Source organism: Gopherus flavomarginatus, chromosome 7 (assembly GCF_025201925.1).
Source record: "Gopherus flavomarginatus isolate rGopFla2 chromosome 7, rGopFla2.mat.asm, whole genome shotgun sequence".
In the NCBI taxonomy this organism is placed as follows: domain Eukaryota; kingdom Metazoa; phylum Chordata; order Testudines; family Testudinidae; genus Gopherus; species Gopherus flavomarginatus.
Window position 1 is genome coordinate 92,158,227 of NC_066623.1, and position 18,216 is coordinate 92,176,442.

General features: G+C 45.9%; 2 protein-coding genes across 4 annotated transcripts in view; one reads left to right on the top strand and one right to left on the bottom strand.

Moving 5' to 3' along the window:
* The window catches only part of PIGK (phosphatidylinositol glycan anchor biosynthesis class K), a 123,737-nt gene that overhangs the window by 76,510 nt on the left and 29,011 nt on the right, over positions 1-18,216 (top strand). For 2 of the 3 annotated variants that reach the window (XR_007775426.1, XM_050961892.1), the window contains exon 10: positions 12,500-12,575. The exons of the other annotated variant lie outside the window; for it this stretch is intronic. Coding sequence is in view for 1 of the 2 variants with exons in the window: in XM_050961892.1 (XP_050817849.1) it covers positions 12,500-12,575 (76 nt within the window). In the remaining variant the exon portion in view is untranslated. The remainder of the gene's footprint in view (positions 1-12,499; positions 12,576-18,216) is intronic. 3 annotated transcript variants of the gene reach the window in all.
* Positions 1,031-18,216, bottom strand: part of ST6GALNAC5 (ST6 N-acetylgalactosaminide alpha-2,6-sialyltransferase 5) — a 166,104-nt gene continuing 148,918 nt past the window's right edge. The window contains exon 6 of the transcript XR_007775428.1: positions 1,031-1,156. The gene's annotated coding sequence lies outside the window, so the exon portion shown is untranslated. The remainder of the gene's footprint in view (positions 1,157-18,216) is intronic.

An 18,216-nucleotide genomic window follows, 5' to 3' on the forward strand; every position in this document is an offset into this window, starting at 1 on the left:
TCTAGGCAAAGGAACAAATGTCTACCCTTGCTAGCCCACAATCTCCTAGACAACTATTCAGTGTTTTGCAGTCTCAAAGCAACCACATATTCTGGCATGTCCTGTTTACCAAGTCCTATCCTTTCCAACGCTTAAAAAATTCCTGAAAGCCCTCCTTTTCTGGGGTGAATCATATGAGCTATAGTGACTATATGTTGTTCTTAGTGTTATACCAGAATCTAGCCATACTCATGAGTATTAAAATGTGCCTATCCTCTATTGTAATATGCCATCTCTTGGTGATAGGGATTTAGTTCTTTCTTTAGTACTTGCTGCCTATTGCGAAACAGAATGTGCCCACACGACACTATATAAATAACAAATCTGCTTCCTCACTAAATATCTTGACACATTTTACTAGTACCGTCACTTTCTGTGGCTTCTGCTCCCTTCTCCTTGTCTAAGAGCAGTCATAGCAGCAATACAGAAATTGCTTTCAAATTGAATTTTTTAAAGATATTCTTTTGATATCTCTTGCTGTTTCCTAATTCTCCTCTGATTTCATGTCTCTTCCCTGTCCTTCGTGAGAATCAAAATCTCTATATGCTCTAAATTACCAGATGTCGGGCATACTGGAATACTGTTTTTATACGCTAGTGTTTGAGCTCGTATTGACACTGTTGGCAGTAGTCTGCTGTCATGCTCAATTGGGACAGAAAGGCCTATTGCTGGTGGGAAAATTAATTAATTCAAAGTGTCTGTGTGTTTATAATATAATTATTTTAAAAGCACAAAGAAGCTTGCATTAAAGTAATTAGCTTTTAATTTTATAAAGATCCAAGTGTGAAATATAAATGAACTAAATGGTGAAGCTAGTGGATTTTGTGAAATTATAGTCCAAAAGATACATCATCTGTGATCAAGCACACTTCCATCAACTGACAAATCCCTGAGGGGCTCAATAAGATAAGTAGTTTTTCATAGCAGAGTCCATTTTTTTTTCCTGATGTCCATCTTCTCTCTGAATAGATGCATATCTCCAGGCTCTGCTTTAGGGGGTTCTTCGGAGGAGGTACTAGTGCTCGCTTTCTTTGATCTCGCTGTGAAGGAGACAAGCAGAGTCAGGATGACCTTGGTGGGAGGTGCCATTTCTTCTAACCTGGTATTTTCTTCCACTCTGAAATGGAGAAGAGGAAGCAGGGCAGCCCTTGACCTTTCTTCCCTCTTCAGTGAAGAAAAGCAGAAAAGAGCCAGCCTCTCCTATCATGCTTCTCCATCCTCTGTGCCCCTCCTCACCCCCCTCAGAAAAGGAAAGCCGTGCAGCTACGAAAGTGAAATAAGCTCTAATAGTGTAAGGCACATTTACAGTAGTATAACTCCGTCTGCACTAGGACTTATAACTGTATAAGTAAAAAATGACTCCCCCAGCTGACATAGTTATAGTGGTACAACTTTTCTAGTGTACATTAGCTCATAGGTCTTTGAAACCTGTTCTGAATTGAACCTGGATAAAGACATGGTATGGATGTTAAGTGAAGACACTAAATAAGGAAATACTATCCCATGATGGTGGTGGTTGTCGAGGTTTCTTTCCCCACTCTGAACTTATGGGTACAAATGTGGGGACCTACATGGACACTTCTAAGCTTAATTACTAGCTTAGATCTGGTATACACTGCCACCACCCAGAATTCCAGTGTCTGGGGCACCCTCTGTCCCCCCAAAACTTTGTCCCCTCCCTGGGTTGCCTTGAGGGACTTTACCAATTCCCTGGTGAACACAGATCCAAACCTCTTGGATCTTAAAACAAGGAGAATTTAACCATCCCCCCTCCTTTCCCCCACCAGTCCCTGGTGAGTCCAGATCCAATCCCCTTGGATCTTAAAACAAGGAGAATTTAACCATCCTCCCTCCTTTCCCCCACCAATCCCTGGTGAGTCCAGATCCAATTCCCTTGGATCTTAAAACAAGGAGAATTTAACCATCCCCCCTCTTTTCCCCCACCAGTCCCTGGTGAGTCCAGATCCAATCCCCTTGGATCTTAAAACAAGGAAAAATCAATCAGGTTCTTCAAAAAGAAAGTTTTTAATTTAAAAAAAAAAAAAGGTAAAAATTGTCTCTGTAAAATCAGAATGGAAAATGCTTTACAGGGTAATCAGATTTCTGTAGACCAGAGGGTGCTCCCCCCGCCCGCCTAGCCTTAGGTTCAGAGTTACAGCAAACAGAGGTAAAATCCTTCCAGCAAAAAAGAAACATTTACAAGTTGAGAAAAACAAACATAAGACTAACATGCCTTTCTTGGCTAATTACTTACAAGTTTGAAACATGAGATACTGATTCAGAAAGATTTGGAGAGCCTGGATTGATGTCCCGTCCCTCTCAGTCCTGAGAGCGAACAACGAACAACACAAAGAGCACAAACAAAGACTTCCCTCCACCAAGATTTGAAAGTATCTTGTCCCCCTATTGGTCCTCTGGTCAGGTGTCAGCCAGGTTTACTGAGCTTCTTAACCATTTACAGGTAAAAGAGACATTAACCCTTAATTATCTGTTTATGACAGTGGTGATTAATTATTTTACTATTTATAGTATTACCATAGTGCCTAGAAGCTTGTCAGAAGATTGCACGCTTTTTGAATTAAGGGGAATGACACGCATAATAGACATGCGTAATATCATAACATATACACAGCTCTCAACTGAGACCATAACAGTAGCTCTGTCTTGGCTCCCTCAGAGCAGAGCCAAGGATGCAGGTGTCACAATAAATGCATCAGAATGCCATTAGAAAAATAAGACTGTTCTGTAACAAACTATTTATCATTTTGAACAGCTCTAAGGTTGATCAGAAGGGAAGGAAGCTGGGACTAAAATGTCTAGAGAGGCTTTTGTAAAACATACGTACAAGTCCCCCCTCCTCCTGCCTTCAAAAAGTGAGAAAGTGATCCATCCATCCTTTGGCCCTTAACTTAGTTAATTCACTAACCTGCATGTTCCATAATTCACAGTTTATAAAAACAAGCCCCCACCCCTATTCTTGTCAGGAAAGATCTCTGAGTATGGAGCTATAAGGAGCGCTCATCTTAGTAAGACCTCATGCATTTTACAAAATATTATACAGTAGGTTTACTGGTACAGTGTAGTATCATAAATAATGAAAATTGGACTGCACATTCCAAATGAGCAAAGTGAATTTGTCATGAACTATCCTTTCTAAATTGTTTTATTCACTAACTTGCTAATTCTCAAAATTGGCTGATTCACAGTGGTTATTCACAGATCAGTTATTAGCACAAGTTAGTGAAGTTCTGCTTTACTAAAATATGTCTTTGGAGATTTTTTCAAACAGGAGTATCAACATTTTGGTTGCTGCAACTTCCTTCAAGAACAGAGAACCTTTACTTTTATCCAGTTTGTATGTCAGGAATTTTCTGGTGTTGGGAAGGCTCACATAATTAAGAAGTCTCATGTCTAGGAGAGAAATAGCAACGTTCTAGTGTAGTCCTGATGGCGAGGTATAGCATGGTACGGCATATGTGTGTGCTAAAAAGCCCAAAGAGAGGGACACATACCTGATTTGGTTTCCTGAGGACTGCACTTAGGCCTGTCTCGTCAGACAAATCAGTGTTCCACCACAGCCTACCCCTCTCTTGCCCTGGGGACGTGAGAGATTAAGGGATTGGATGCACAAGTAGTTAGAGATTTTCACTTTGTGGATTTGGTTCTCCATGCCATAGAGAACCCTTGGCTATATGCCCACCCATAGTCTCTACTGAGACTTGATCTGGACTATGACAGCATCTCACTTCCTGCTGCACACCTTGCAAGAACTTGCAGGATCAAAGCCATAGTTGGTGTAAATGACCCTATCCCCGTTGAGGTATAAAGAACATAAGTGCCATAAAGTATATCCACAGTTGTCCGAGGGTATGAAAAGCAGGGATTCCAGGGCAGTTACCTTAGTTTGTAGCAGAGATACTAACAATTTCTGTGCAGTTCCAATCAAATGGTATTGTCTCAACCAGGCAGAGTGCATGGATGCTGTAACAGCTGCTGATAGATAACTAGAGGGTTTATTCTCAGTTGTGCAATTCTCTGCACTCTGGTTGTGGATATCAGATTTGCATAATCACTGTATGGTTATTTCTTAATAACTATACTGGATGCAGATCCTTATGTCCTAGTGGGCTAATAATGACAGCTAGCCAATCAGAGTACAGGGATTTGCATAATCAGCGGAGTTATTTCTCAAAAATCACACAGTGATTATGCATATTACTCTGACTACTCTAATTCTTCTGCCCTGATTGGCTTTTGTACTAAGAATTTGTTGCAGCAAACAGCCCCCAAAAGAGACGACCTCAGTCTTTCCCTCCAGCTGAAACAGGAAAATTCCAACATGTACATTGGGGCAAAAAGAAGAAGGGGACTGGGCTGGGGGTGGAGGCAGAAAAGGATGGGGTGGTCCACACTGCTGGATAGAGAGATGTTCAAAAAACACCTTTAAAATTTGTTTCCCTTTTCTTATCCCTTTGTGTCCTCCTCCTCCCCTGCCTACAGGTTAATTTGTCTCCAGAATGATTGTCATAATTATGTTTACATACGACCATGAAAGAATAAGGCCATATTTTTGGTACTAGTGTTTAATACGACGATATAGTGATACTCCTCTCCTACAAGCATACCTAACTCTATCTTAAAAAGACGGTTACTCACCTTTGTAACTGTTGTTCTTCGAGATGTGTTGCTCATATCCATTCCAGTTAGGTGTGTGTGCCGCGCGTGCACATTCGTCGGAAAACTTTTACCCTAGCAAGTCAGTGGGCCGGCAGGTCGCCCCCTAGAGTGGCGCCATCATGGCGCTTGATATTTACCCCTGCCGGCCCACCCGCTCCTCAGTTCCTTCTTGCCGGCTACTCCGACAGTGGGGAAGGAGGGCGGGTGTGGAATGGATATGAGCAACACATCTCGAAGAACAACAGTTACAAAGGTGAGTAACCGTCTTTTCTTCTTCGAGTGATTGCTCATATCCATTCCAGTTAGGTGAATCCCAAGCCTTACGTAGGCGGTGGGGTCGGAGTGAAATGTGGCAGAATGAAAACTGCTGAGCCAGAGGCTACAGCATCTCTTGACTGTTGAACCAGGGCATACTACGAAGCAAAGGTATGGACCGAGGACCAGTGGAGCTGCGCGACAGATCTCGTGGGTAGGAACACGAGCCAGCAAGGTGGCAGAAGAAGCCTGAGCCCTGGTAGACTGTACGATGATGTGGCTTGGGGAAATATGAGCCAAATCATAACAAGTGCGGAAGTCCGCCATCACCCAAGATGAGATCCTCTGAGAGGAAAACAAGCAAGCCTTCCCTTTGGCCCGCTACCGTGACAGAGCTGGGGCACCTTACGAAATGGTTCTGGCAGCGCAATATAAATGCGAGCACTCCACAGATGTCCAAGGAGTGCAATGGTTGTGCCCATTGCGTTGAGCTGTGGGTAACATGAAAGGCCGAAACCACCTTAGGGAGGAAAGCCGGGTGCGGTCATAACTGCACCTTGTCTTTGTGAAACCTAGTGTACGGCGGAACCCCCGTAAGAGCTCTGAGCTCCGAGACCCGTCTGGCCAATGTAACAGCTACGAGGAAAGTTGTCATCCAAGACAGGTATATCAGAGGGCCAGTCGTGAACGGCTCGACTGGGGGAGACATAAGTCTGGTTAAAACTAGGTTGAGGTCCCAGGTTGGGGCTGGGCGGCGCACCCGAGGGTGCAAGCTCTCCAAGCCCTTGAGGGATCTCGAACCCATAGAGCGTGAGAACACGGAACGTCCACCTTAGCCTGGCTGGAAGGTAGAGATGGCTGCTGAGTGTATCCTCAGCGATGATACCGCCAGGTCCTGCCGCTGAAGGCCAGAGGCAGGCCAGATAGAGGGGATCGAGACCTCAGCAGGAGCAAGATCGAGCGTATTGCAGCTGTAGAAGAAACGCTTCCACCTGGCCTGGTACGTTGACCAGGTGGAAGGCTTCCTGTCACCCCGGCTCAGTTACGCAGCAGCCACACCGTGAGGCGAAGAGGCTGCACGTCCGAGTGACGAAGCCTGTCGTTGCCCTGAGTGATGAGGTCTGGGTGGGGTGGCAGGGTAATTGGGTCTGTTATTGACAGGCCGAGCAACGTGGTATATCAGTGCTGCCTGGACCACTCTGGAGTGATCATGATGATGCGCGCTCTGCCCCTGCGGAGTTTGAGCAGGACCTAATGAACCAGTGGGAACAGTGGGAAGGCATAATGGAGTTGGCCTTTCCACGGCATCAGGAATGCGTCCAAGATCGATCCCGAGGAGAGACCTTGGAAGGAGCAGAACATCTGGCATTTTCTGCTCTCGTGGTGAGCAAACAGGTCTATGTGAGGAAACATCTCCGCTTCTGGAAAGCAGAACGCCTCACATGGGGCAGAGTGATCACTCGTAAGACAGGAAAGACCTGCTGAGTCAAAGCGCCAAGACGTTCCGAACGCCTGGGAGAAAGGACGTCACCAGCTCCATCGAGTGGGCCACGCAAAAGTCCCGGAAATGGATGGCCTCCTGACAAAAGGGGGGGAGGACCATGTCCCTCCCTGGATATTTATGAAGCACATGGCCGCTGTGTTGGCTGTAAACACCGAGATACAATGGCCTCGCAGCTGCCGCTGGAACCCCTGGCACGCTAGGCGGACTACTCTCATTTTTGGGGCATTGATGTGGAATGCCAGCTCCCGAGAAGACCAAAGGCCTTAAGCTCGGAGGTGACCATGAGCACTTGAGCAGAGAGATGACGCGTCCGTCGTCAGGGGCAGTGAGGGCTGGGGCGGATGAAACCGCATCCCTGCCCACACCAGGGAGGGAGTTAGCCACCACTCTAGGGAGCCTAAGGTGCTCGAGGGAACGGTGACTACCATGACCATTGGCTCCCTGTCCGGGTGGTACGCCGAGGTGAGCCGGACTTGGAGAGGACGGAGGCGGAGCTTGGCGTGTTTGGTTACAAACTTGCAGGCAACCATGGACCCAGGAGACTGAGACAAGTACGAGCCGAGGTCGTTGGGAAAGCCTGCAGACCTCAGATGATCGTTGCCATCGCCTAAAACCGCAGTTGTGATAAGCAGGCTCCGGCTAGGTAGGAGACCAGGATAGCTCCTAGGAAGTCCAACCTCTGCGTGGGAACCAGAGTGGATTGCTCTATAGTAATCATCAGGCCTTGACCTGTGAATAAGACCGTGACGATGCCCACGCGCTGAGTGGTTTGTGTCTCAGAGTCTCCTCGGATAAGCGAATCGTCCAGATACGGAAAAACGCATATCTGACATCAGCGAAGGTAGGCGGCGACTATGGCCGTAAACCAGAAGTACTGACAGTTGGCTAGAAAGCGGAGGTATCTCCTGTGCGGAGGGAAGATGGCATTGCGAAAGTACGCGTCCTTCATATCCAGGGCGGCATAGTAGCCCCCAGGAGGCAAGGATGGAATAATAGTTCCCAGGGATACCGTGCGGAACTTCAACCTTATCCTAAACCGGTTGAGTCCGTGCAGGACTAGGAAGGTCTGAGACCTGCGTTCGAGTGGGGGACTAGGGCATAACGGGAGTAAAACCCCTTGCCCCTTTCGTCCATCGGCGTCTGCACCTCTTGTACGAGGAATTGCTCGTGAGAGGGGTCCCTGAGGGACAGGGCTGGAACAAATTAGAGGTGGTACCTATGCTCCACCGTGCGCAGGATCCAGCTATCTGAAATTAACTGGGGCCACGCCAGGAGAAAGCGGGATTGGGATCCCGGCCTGTGACTGGTACACCGCCCTCAGGCGCACCTTGGAAGGTTCGTCTTTGGTCCCAGTGGTAATTGCGAGGGACCTTGACCGTGGCTCTTTAGGGGTCCTGACGTTCGTCTGCGACCACCTTGGCCTCGCCGTTTGCCAAAGTCCTGTCTCTGGCTAGGCACAGAGTATGGCGGCAGGGGACAGAAAGGCCTGCGTTTGGTCGCTGGCATATGCATGCTGAGAGAGCGCATTAGGACCCTATTGTCCATCAGGCTTGGCAGCCTGGGGCTGTCTTTGCCGCGAAAGGCCTTTACCAACAAAGGGTAAATCCTGAATGGCATACTGCAGCTCCGGCCGAAGGTTTGAAACCTGAAGCCATGAGATGCACCTCATGGCGACACCAAAGGCCAGAGTCCTGGCTGCAGAGTCTGCTGCGTCCAACGAGGCCTGGAGGGACGCTCTGGGTACCTTTTTTCCCCCGTCCTCCAAGACGGCAGCGAACTCTTGGCGGGAGTTTTGAGGGAGAAACTCCATAACTAAACTACCTTCACCCAGGCGCTATAATTATCGCAGCTAAGCAAGGCTTGTTGCTTTGCTACCCAGAGCTGCAGGGCCTCTGCAGAGTACACCTGGCGGCCAAACAGGTTCATTCGCCAAGCCTCTTTCGGTTTCGGGGCTGGCGCCCGCTGGCCATCAGAATCGTGGTCCTGAGCGTAAGATCTGCGCATGTGGGATGACACGGATGTGTGTCCGGATGGCCATGGAGGTACTAAAAGAAGGCACAGGCAGAGTCTCTGACTCTATCGGACCTTGCCCAACTCGGCACCGGGAACCGGCACCGGGAGGCGTACTGGTACCTGGAACGAGATCCAGACCCGCAACCAGAACGGTGCCGGGAGGTCGACCGAGATCTCGAGGCTCGGGGAGAGGCTACAGGAGTCAAGGTACCTGTCGCGGTGCCGGGAGTCGGAACGGTGCCGATAGCGGGTCGGCGAACGGGATACCGACCGGTGCAGCAAGTGCGACCAGTACCGATGAGGAAAACAGCACCGGGACTGCAAGTGGTGTCGGGCGTGCCGACAGGATCTGGAGTGTCTGCGGGACCGTGATCATGAACTGTGCCGCTCTGTTGTGCTGACAGAGGACGGTCACATGAAGAGACTGTATTACCCGCACCGGCGGTGCCGGGGTCAGGCAGCATCGACTCTGTCATGGCAATGAGATCCCTCGCCGTTGGTAATGTCTCCGGCGTGGAGGGAACAGCAGGCTCAACCACAGTGCATACTGGGGAGCTGTCAGGCACCGGATTCGACGGCCCTCATGGGACCGGGATCGACGGTACCGAGGTCGTCAGAGCTTCGGTAGGTGTCGGTGCCGGGCGATCCGAGTTAGATGAGCTGTCTGGCTGCGGTGCCGTCGGCACGGAAGCAGCAGGAGCAATAAGCTCAACCACGGCGCGCGCCGGGGAGCTGTCAGGCACCGGATTCTATGGCCCTTGTGGGACTGGAATCGACGGTGCCGACGTTGTCGGTGCCTCAGAGGTGTCGGTGCTGGGCAATCTGACTTAGATGAGCTCTCTGGCTGCGGTGCCGTTGGCACGGAAGCAGCAGGAGCAGTAGCTCAACCACGGCGCGTGCCGGGGAGCCGTCAGGCACCGGATTCTACGGCCCTTGTGGGACCGGGATCGACGGTGCCGACGTCGTCGGTGCCGCAGCAGGTGTCGGTGCCGGGCGATCCGACTTAGACGAGCTCTCTGGCTGCGGTGCCGTTGGCACGGAAGCAGAAGGAGCAGTAGCTCAACCACGGCGCGTGCCGGGGAGCCGTCAGGCACCGGATTCTACGGCCCTTGTGGGACCGGGATCGACGGTGCCGACGTCGTCGGTGCCGCAGCAGGTGTCGGTGCCGGGCGATCCGACTTAGACGAGCTCTCTGGCTGCAGTGCAGTTGGCACGGAAGCAGCAGGAGCAGTAAGCTCTACCACGGCGCGTGCCGGGGAGCTGTCAGGCACCGGATTCAATGGCCCTGGGGGACTGGAATCGATGGTGCCGATGTCATCGGTGCCTCTGCAGGTGTCGGTGCCGGGCAATCCGACTTAGACGAGCTCTCTGGCTGCGATGCAGGTGGCACGGAAGCAGCAGGAGCAGGGGGCTCAACCACGGCGCGTGCCGGGGAGCCGTCAGGCACCAGCAGGAATCGTAGGCTCTCTCGACCTCGGAGGAAGGGAGCGGTGCCGAGTCGACTTCGGTGCCGGCGACAGCCGGTGCCGAAAGGCCTTGGCAGTACCGGCGGGGTCCGGTGCCGAGGAGGCGCTTCTGCCAGCTGCTTGATCATCGCTCGGCGCCAAAGGTGGAGGGGTAAGTGAAAGTCCCGCTCCTTTTTGTTCTCGGCTTAAAAGCCTTGCAAATGGGGCACTTAGCTGTCAAGTGTGATTCCCTGAGGCACTTCAAACAGGAGTCGTGTGGATCTCCCTTCGGCATCGGCTTCTGGCAGGCCGAGCCCATTTTAAAGCCCGGTGAGCCGTGCATGGGCTCCGGCACCGGGTTCATGGAAGGGGCTACTTCCTGAACCCCGCTAACAATTACTAAACTAACTATGTTAGCAAAGAAAAAACGTATAACTATACAAATATATATATAAAAGGATTATAACTGCATAACTGTATACGAGAACTACGAGTAGCTAGGGAAGTGGAGGTCAGCTAAGCCGCGCTCCACTGTTCCAACGACCGACACGGGCAGTAAGAAGGAACTGAGGAGCGGGTGGGCCGCAGGGGTATATATCAAGCGCCATGATGGCGCCACTCTAGGGGGCGACCTGCCGGCCCACTGAGTTGCTAGGGTAAAAGTTTTCCGACGAATGTGCACGCGCGGCGCACACACCTAACTGGAATGGATATGAGCAATCACTCGAAGAAGAACTGAGTGTTCTGTTCAAAGGGAAGGTTAAAATGAGGAATAGTTCTATATTGAACCATGGGCTGAGCTGTTCATTGTGGCTCCCAAAAGACAACCAGCACCCTGAGTTTTGTTGGTAGCCATAGGTGCCCACTCCGTGGGTGCTCTGCATCCCCTGGCCACCAAGCTCTCCTCACCCCCTGCCCCATCTCCTCCTCCTCCCGTGAGTGTGCCGCATCCCTGCTTCTCTGCCGACTTCCCAGCACTTCCCGCCCGGCTGCTGCCAAACAGCCGTTTGGCAGCTTTAGCACGCTCCGGGAGGGAGGAAGAGGAGCAGGAATGTGGCACGCTCAGTGGAGCAGGTGGGAAAGAGGTGGGGCTGGTGCCGGATTTGGGAAAGGAGTTGGAATAGGGGCAGGGAGGGGGCAGAGTTGGGGCGGGGACTTTGTGGAAGGGTTGGAAGGCAGAGTGGGGGTCGAGCACCCACAGGAAGAGGAGAAGTCGGCATCTATAATGGTAGCCAACCAGTAATATGCTTTCACAATTCTTCCCTACTGAGAGGGGTAGGCAGCTGCATTCTGCACTCGATGAAAAGACTGAGCAGCCTAGGTGGTTAGTCCCAGACACACCATGTTTCCAACCAAAACATTGGTGACCTGAAGCAGGTGCTGTACAGGAGAGGAAAGAGCTCAATTCTCTGGTTAGCTGAAGATGAGAGAGAGAGTATTTCTGGCCATTGTTGGTAGTTGGGGATCCAGGAGCAGAGAGCTGTCTAGTGAGGCTCCAAGATTGAAATACATTTTGAAAGTGTACATGAGTGTACACATTGGAGCAGGTTTAGACTCAATGAGTTCCTCAGAATGGTTTTCCCTACTAATCAACTTCCCCTTTTTCTTTCCTAGAGAGATCTTACGCTAACTGGATTTCTTTCTGGGCCATCTCTCTCTCTCATAGTGACAGAGAGAGAGAGTGAGCAAGGAAACTGCTCTATCTGGGTTTAATGACAAGGAAACCTAGTGTACAGTTTCAGCAGCATATCAACGGGGTAGCCAGCTGGAGGTCTTACTCCAGTTCAAAGCGGACAAGTGGTTGCATTGTTAAACTCACCACTACAGCTGGCATTGAATGGCATTTTTGGCAGAGAAGGGAAGGAGAATGATTTATCCACTTGCCCGTGGTGGTGTCACATTTGAGTTACCTTAGTGGGACCATATGGAGAAGCTTGCACTGTCATTGCCAATGCTGCACCTGTTCTGTAAACAAACAACTTCATTCTCCAGGGAGATCAGGCAAGCATCTTTCACCAGCTGAATTCACTTAAAACAAAATTAAAATGTTTTCTCAGGTTTCCGCCTGCTGGTTTTAAACTTTCTACATATTTGAATTATCCCAGTGAAAAACAGCAGCCATGAGTAACACTAGTTTTATTTACACTAACTTGTCTTATTATTTTCTCTCGGTTTTAAAAACTATTTTAAGGTGGGGATTTACTTTTCCGATTATAATGAAGCAAAACATTGTTCCCTCTAGATCAGTGGTTCTCAAACTAGGGCCGCCGCTTGTTCAGGGAAAGCCCCTGGCGGGCCGGGCTGGTTTGTTTACCTGCCGCGTCTGCAGGTTCGGCCAATCGTGGCTCCCACTGGCTGCGGTTCGCCGCTCCAGGCCAATGGGGCTGCAGGAAGGGCAGCCAGCACATCCCTTGGCCCGCACTGCCTCCCACAGCCCCTATTGGCCTGGAGTGGCGAACCATGGCCAGTGGGTAGTAATGTAGCTTTTTTTGTTTTTAATTCCAGAAGTTTGTTTTTTGTAATAATCGTAAGAACATTTATTAATATGAACTTCCTTTATTTTCAGGGCTCCAAATGATGAGATGGCAACAGAACCACTAAAATATGCTGAACAGCTTCCTGTAGCTCAGATAATACACCAGGTATGCCTTTCCATTACAAGTATTTGCTTTCAGAATAAGCAAGATTCATAATCTTTAAAATGTAATACTTTTGTTAGGTTTTACAGAATCAATGTGCTTATGCTAGAGGCACTCACAAACTTTAGATGACAGCTGTTAAATCATGAAAGTCTTATTCAAAGCACAGCAATGAAAGGATACTTGCAGGACGACACAAGAATTCTGATTTCACCGATGGCACAGGATGCAGTTAAAATTTTTGTATTTTTTCTCCTAAAAAACAGAGCTAGATTTCTTCCAACTTGTATCTTGACCCGAATTACAGCATGCCTGCTGTCTTTGAAAAAGTAGCTAAATTACAATACCATTATCACAGTGTATTTGTAATGAAGAGTTGAACAGGGAAAACAATTTCCCTTCCCAATATAATTCTGAATGAGATCTGAGTAACATTTCCATTTCCAACTACAGTAGTGCCATCATACTTTCTGTTCCTTGCGCAGCATAGCTGGTATCACAACAAAAAGCACTGTTGGTAAAGTTTTGCCTTAGGTATTTCGTTCTAATTGTGGCTGTAATTAACTGCTGGCTCATTGGGCCAGATGTTAATATTGTCTAGATGGCAGATTATCTACAGCTCTGGCCTTCAGACACAATTGACTTTGAACTATGATAGATCAACAGGAGAAAATGGAAATCCACCAAATGTTTAAATTGCTGAGAATATCCTATGAGTATTTATTAATTGTTGTTGTTGTAGATCTTTCCAAGTATCTTTGTCAATCAGAGTGTTTCTTTGCAGTTGAATTGCTTGCTGCAGGCAATGCCAGTTTTAGCTTAAAGGAAACATGGGCTTTATTTTAAAACTTTCAAGTATACAGGCCTTTTCTGCAAGATGTAAACACACAGGATTTTAATTTTTTTTTTGGCTGATATCTGCACCTTCGGAAAGAATATCTGATGTGTTCAGAACATTGGAGATTGGAAATCAGGACCAGTTTGTATGTCAGGAATTCCCTGGTGTTGTCAGAGCTTCAGATGACCCAACAGCCTGCAAATGTCACATTTAAAATTCTGTCTTCATGCCTGACTCTCCGCATAAATGAATTAAACAACAGAGCAGGCAGCAAGTCAATATGTTCTTAACAGTGAGAGCGAGCAGTGAAACAGTTTGTGGGTTGTTTGGAATAGGTAAATAGAAACTGCACAGATTGGTTCACCTAGAGGAAAATCTGAAACAGGAAAGAGAATTAACCTTTAAGATGGCTGGCCAGATTAAATGTCACAGTAATATTTTTACAGCTTAAAGAAATTAATAACCATGGATGGTTCATTTGGTTATTGTGTGATGTTTTGCAATGGAATACTGCATTGTGGGAAGGCAGAAATATGATTTTCGTATACTTTATCTTGTTGCTATAACAGAAGCTTACCAATAGTATAGAACTAGATCCTCCCTGTCATCTGGTGCAAAGCAGCTAGACAGACCTAGTTACCTAGGGATTTCCCTGGCATAGGATGATGTAAAGCTCTATGCCACCCCCTTGGAGGCCCTTATCCACGGAGTATGTGAGGGGGCAGAATGCCCTGGCAAATCCCTGCTCCTGGAGTAGGCACTCTTTTTGAAGAAAAGGACAAGCAGCATATACTCTATGTTGATGACTGGGGATGTTTCACATTTACATTCTTTTGCCTGATAATGTGATGACCTGTATCTTAATTACTTGGAATAGCCTAATAGATAGCTGGGAACTCTATTCAAATGGTACCATAAGTTTGTTGGTATTCTGGGTATCACCAAATGTCTGTCACTGTTTCTTGAGGTCCTTAAACATAATCTCTAATATTTTCTTCAGTTTTTAAACCACTGTAATATGGTAGCCATTAAAAGGCTTCTCTTTGATTTCTCATTTGTTTGCTATCTGAGAAAAAATCAGGTACAGTACATCTTGAATTGTTTTACATATGAATTGCATAAAAAAGAAACACTGCGCCCAATTTTGACTTCAACACAGCACTTCTCTGGTATTAGTAGTAATCTGTTACCATATTAGTATAAAAATAGGACAACAACAACATAGAGTTTAGCAATTCTAAATTGAATACTTGTATCAGACTCAATACGTTAGTGCACAATTTAAATATACAGACACACAAGAAATGAAAGGATAAAAACCAAAGGGCGTATTAATATTAAAATGTAAACCACCCATTTTCTGAATATAGAGCAAATCAGACATACACAGAAAAGGGAGATAATTGCTTTACCATTCTAAAACAAAAAGCACAAACATTAAATTTAAAAATATTTTAAGTAATTGGAAAAGGAAGAGCCTGGACAGCCACTAATGTAAAATTTAAATCTGCTATAAAACAAGCATTCACATGAAATGAACACACAACCTGTTTTTGAAATATTACATTACTAGGGGGAGCTTGGCAGCCAACTGGTTGACAGCCTGTACAGAATGAATTGCCAAGACATTAGAAATCAACATGATGGCTCTTTGATTCTTAAAATATCCTATAAGTAGCATGAAGTAATCACGTACTCTAGAACAAAAATATTTAAATTAAGTTTCAAAATAGCTTAGTCAAGCTTAACAAGAGTACTACAGAAGACATCCTAAAAATGTGAGGGTTTTTTTATGCTAATATATGCAGACAAATTTGGATTGAATTTGTGTATAAAAAGGCAAAAAAGTTAGGAGGTATTTCAGTTCAGTTTTTTTGTTTCATTTTTTAAATTCTGCTTTTATTTTGTTCTAGTGAGAGGGTAGAGAAAAATGTTAACTTAAGTCAAATTTGGAAGAAAAATAAGTTGTATGTTAGAAGATTCTGTTTTTGTTCATCATATACAAAACATTCATTAGTAAGGCCTTAGTTCAGCAAGGTATTTAAACATGTGCCTAACTTCAGTGGAGCTTCTCATGCACTTAAATTTAGGCACATGCTTATACACCTTGCTTAATCGGAGCTTGACATTTGAACTATCCTCCTATAATGTCGCCCAGTAACGTTACAGATATTGATGAAAGGGATGTTTCAATGATATGTGTCCATTCTCTTAATTTTGTTATAATTAAAAACTTAATTAAATGGCAACTTGAGGCCAGAATCAGATTGGATACTTATTTCTTCCAGTCCTTTGTTAAATACTGATCATATTAAGCGAAAACACATTAGCATTATGGAGCAGTACAATAGTTTAGATTTTTGTTTGTAATAGTAACTTTAAGGTTCACTGTAGCTTGTCAATGTGCTCTAAGGCGGGAGTGAGAGGCCCACACTAGGCGTGCGACCTAGAATGCTCTGCATTTACTTCTGATGGGTTGAGCATTCCTATATGTACTCTACTTGTCTGGTGAAAACACACATTGCTATAGAAACTAGTAAATGAATATCCTAATGTATCTAGTATCCCTTTGTTGCTTTTTTTACTAATGAAACTTAGCAAATAAATTACTGTTTCATTTCCCCAGAGAACTATTTGATCCTAATTTGAGAACAGAAACCTTCAAAATTAGCAACTAAAAAAATTGCTTTTCTAGAAGTAACTGTTAAGGAGAAAGAATTATGATTGTAGCCCCAAGGGATTACTATATTAAATTAATCCTGTAGGGTAAGCATACCTTTGCATTGCTCAACAAGAACTTTTTTTTGCCACTGAGGTTCCAGTTCAGCAAAGCTCTTAAGCACTTGATTCATTTTAAGCATGTGAGTAGTTGAGACTACTTAATGAGTTAAATATTTTGTTGTATTAGGGTTTTAATGCACAGTTTTGACTGTCCCATCCAATCCATAGCTGGAAGGATGAGGACTGCAACATGGGGCATCAAATGAAAAATTAAAGGAAGAAAATGGATAAGGTGTCTTCAGAGCTGTAGAAGGGGAGCAGAGAGACCACGGTTGCGGTTGGAGCAGTTTGTGATTGTCAAAGGTAATTACGGAACTGCTCAGGACAGTAGTTCCATAGTTAACCTTGCAACCAAGGTTTCATTTTCATCTCTGGTTTCATCCCGTATCTCACTTTGGCCCCAAAACTCTCCCCATCTATTGTTTGTTTATTCTTGGGACCTGATTCCGATCTCTATTGTTTTACAGTGCTATGTAAATTCATTCATTTTCAGTGACGTTATTCCTGTTCTTTGTTGATTTAGCTGGGAGAAGAATCATGCCCACAAGTATAGAGGAGAGAGGTTTTTTGCGAAATTTGAAGGAAAACATTGAAACCGTGTTCATATGTCAAGAAAGTAAAATGTAGAGTGTTCAGGTTTCTAAAATGCTTTGGTTTTGCTGTTCTTTGTGAGGGCCTATAACACAGAAATACTCAATAAAAACAACAACAATCCAATGCACAGAAGCCAGTACTGATCCTGGTAAGGGCTTTCAAAATGTAGTCCAGTAACTATAACGAAAGCCGACCATGAGGATGGTTCCTTGCACCTCCAGAGCATACTACTTTGGCAGAGCTCCAACAATGAGAGCCTGTTCCTGACAGCAGGGATCTTCACTCTCACTTGTCTTGGCTCAAAATGGAATCTTTTCCCTCTGCACCTACATCAAGACATTTCCTTCTTTGAATCTAGTATTTTACATACTGCACTTCTGGGAGAAGCTGTCAGCACCCAAGGATTTAAACTGTTGTCTCTCCTGGCTTCCTCCACGAGGAAGGGATGCATGTCTCCTGTAGGCATCCATAGAAGAAGGATCTACGTAAGATATTCCTTCCCTGCTTTTTTCACCCAGATGAGAGGTTGGGGAAGTGGCTATCACAATGCCTGTGGGTTCAAGGCAGTGAGTACAAGCTGCCACTTCCATATAAAACAATCTTGATGTGGCTCCCTTACAGACATATGGAGCTGACATTCATGTTCTACTTCACTGGTGAAATCTTCACACTAACCCAGTCCATGGGCAGAATATTGTTACACATACACACCATCTCACTTGCAAGGAGACAGGTGGTGCCATTTCTCCTTAAGACGATGGCACATCAGCTCCAAGCAGCACAAGAACTACACATTGAGCTGTCATCTTTAGCATACAGGTCTGTCGCATCTTACGCGCATTTAACATGCATGATTTCAGCTTTATGCGATCGGCAAAAACAAAAAAAGAGAGAAAAATAACGATTTTAATACAGTACCTGTAGTGCGGGTGATTCCGCCCGCCATTCAACTCAATGTAATTTTGACTATATGCGGTTTTGATTTACACACTAAACGTGGAACGGAACCCCTGCATAACATGAGACTCACCTGTATTTATAATACAATCTTTTTTCATGAGTTGCTTTTAATAACTTATTTAAAACTGTCCTTTGCTGAGAAACATCTGATTTCATTGCTCTTTGGATTGGTTAACTCCTAGGGAAGTAGTGGATGATGGGAGTCATCTTTGGATGAATGAACTAATACTTGCCAGGATAAGTTCAGCAAATTTTAACAAGGTTATCTGTTGGGAAACCTGTGCGAGCAATGCAATCTAGTGAAGGGATACCCCCTTGGAGGAATAATGCAGAAGAAACAGGTGATTTCCAATATAATTGCATTTTACAGTTACCTAGCAGACATTAATTTGCAATTAAACTATTCCTTTTTTCTTTCATAGTCTAAATTTGAAATTAAGATTTTAAGTTTAACTTAAAAAATGGTACTTT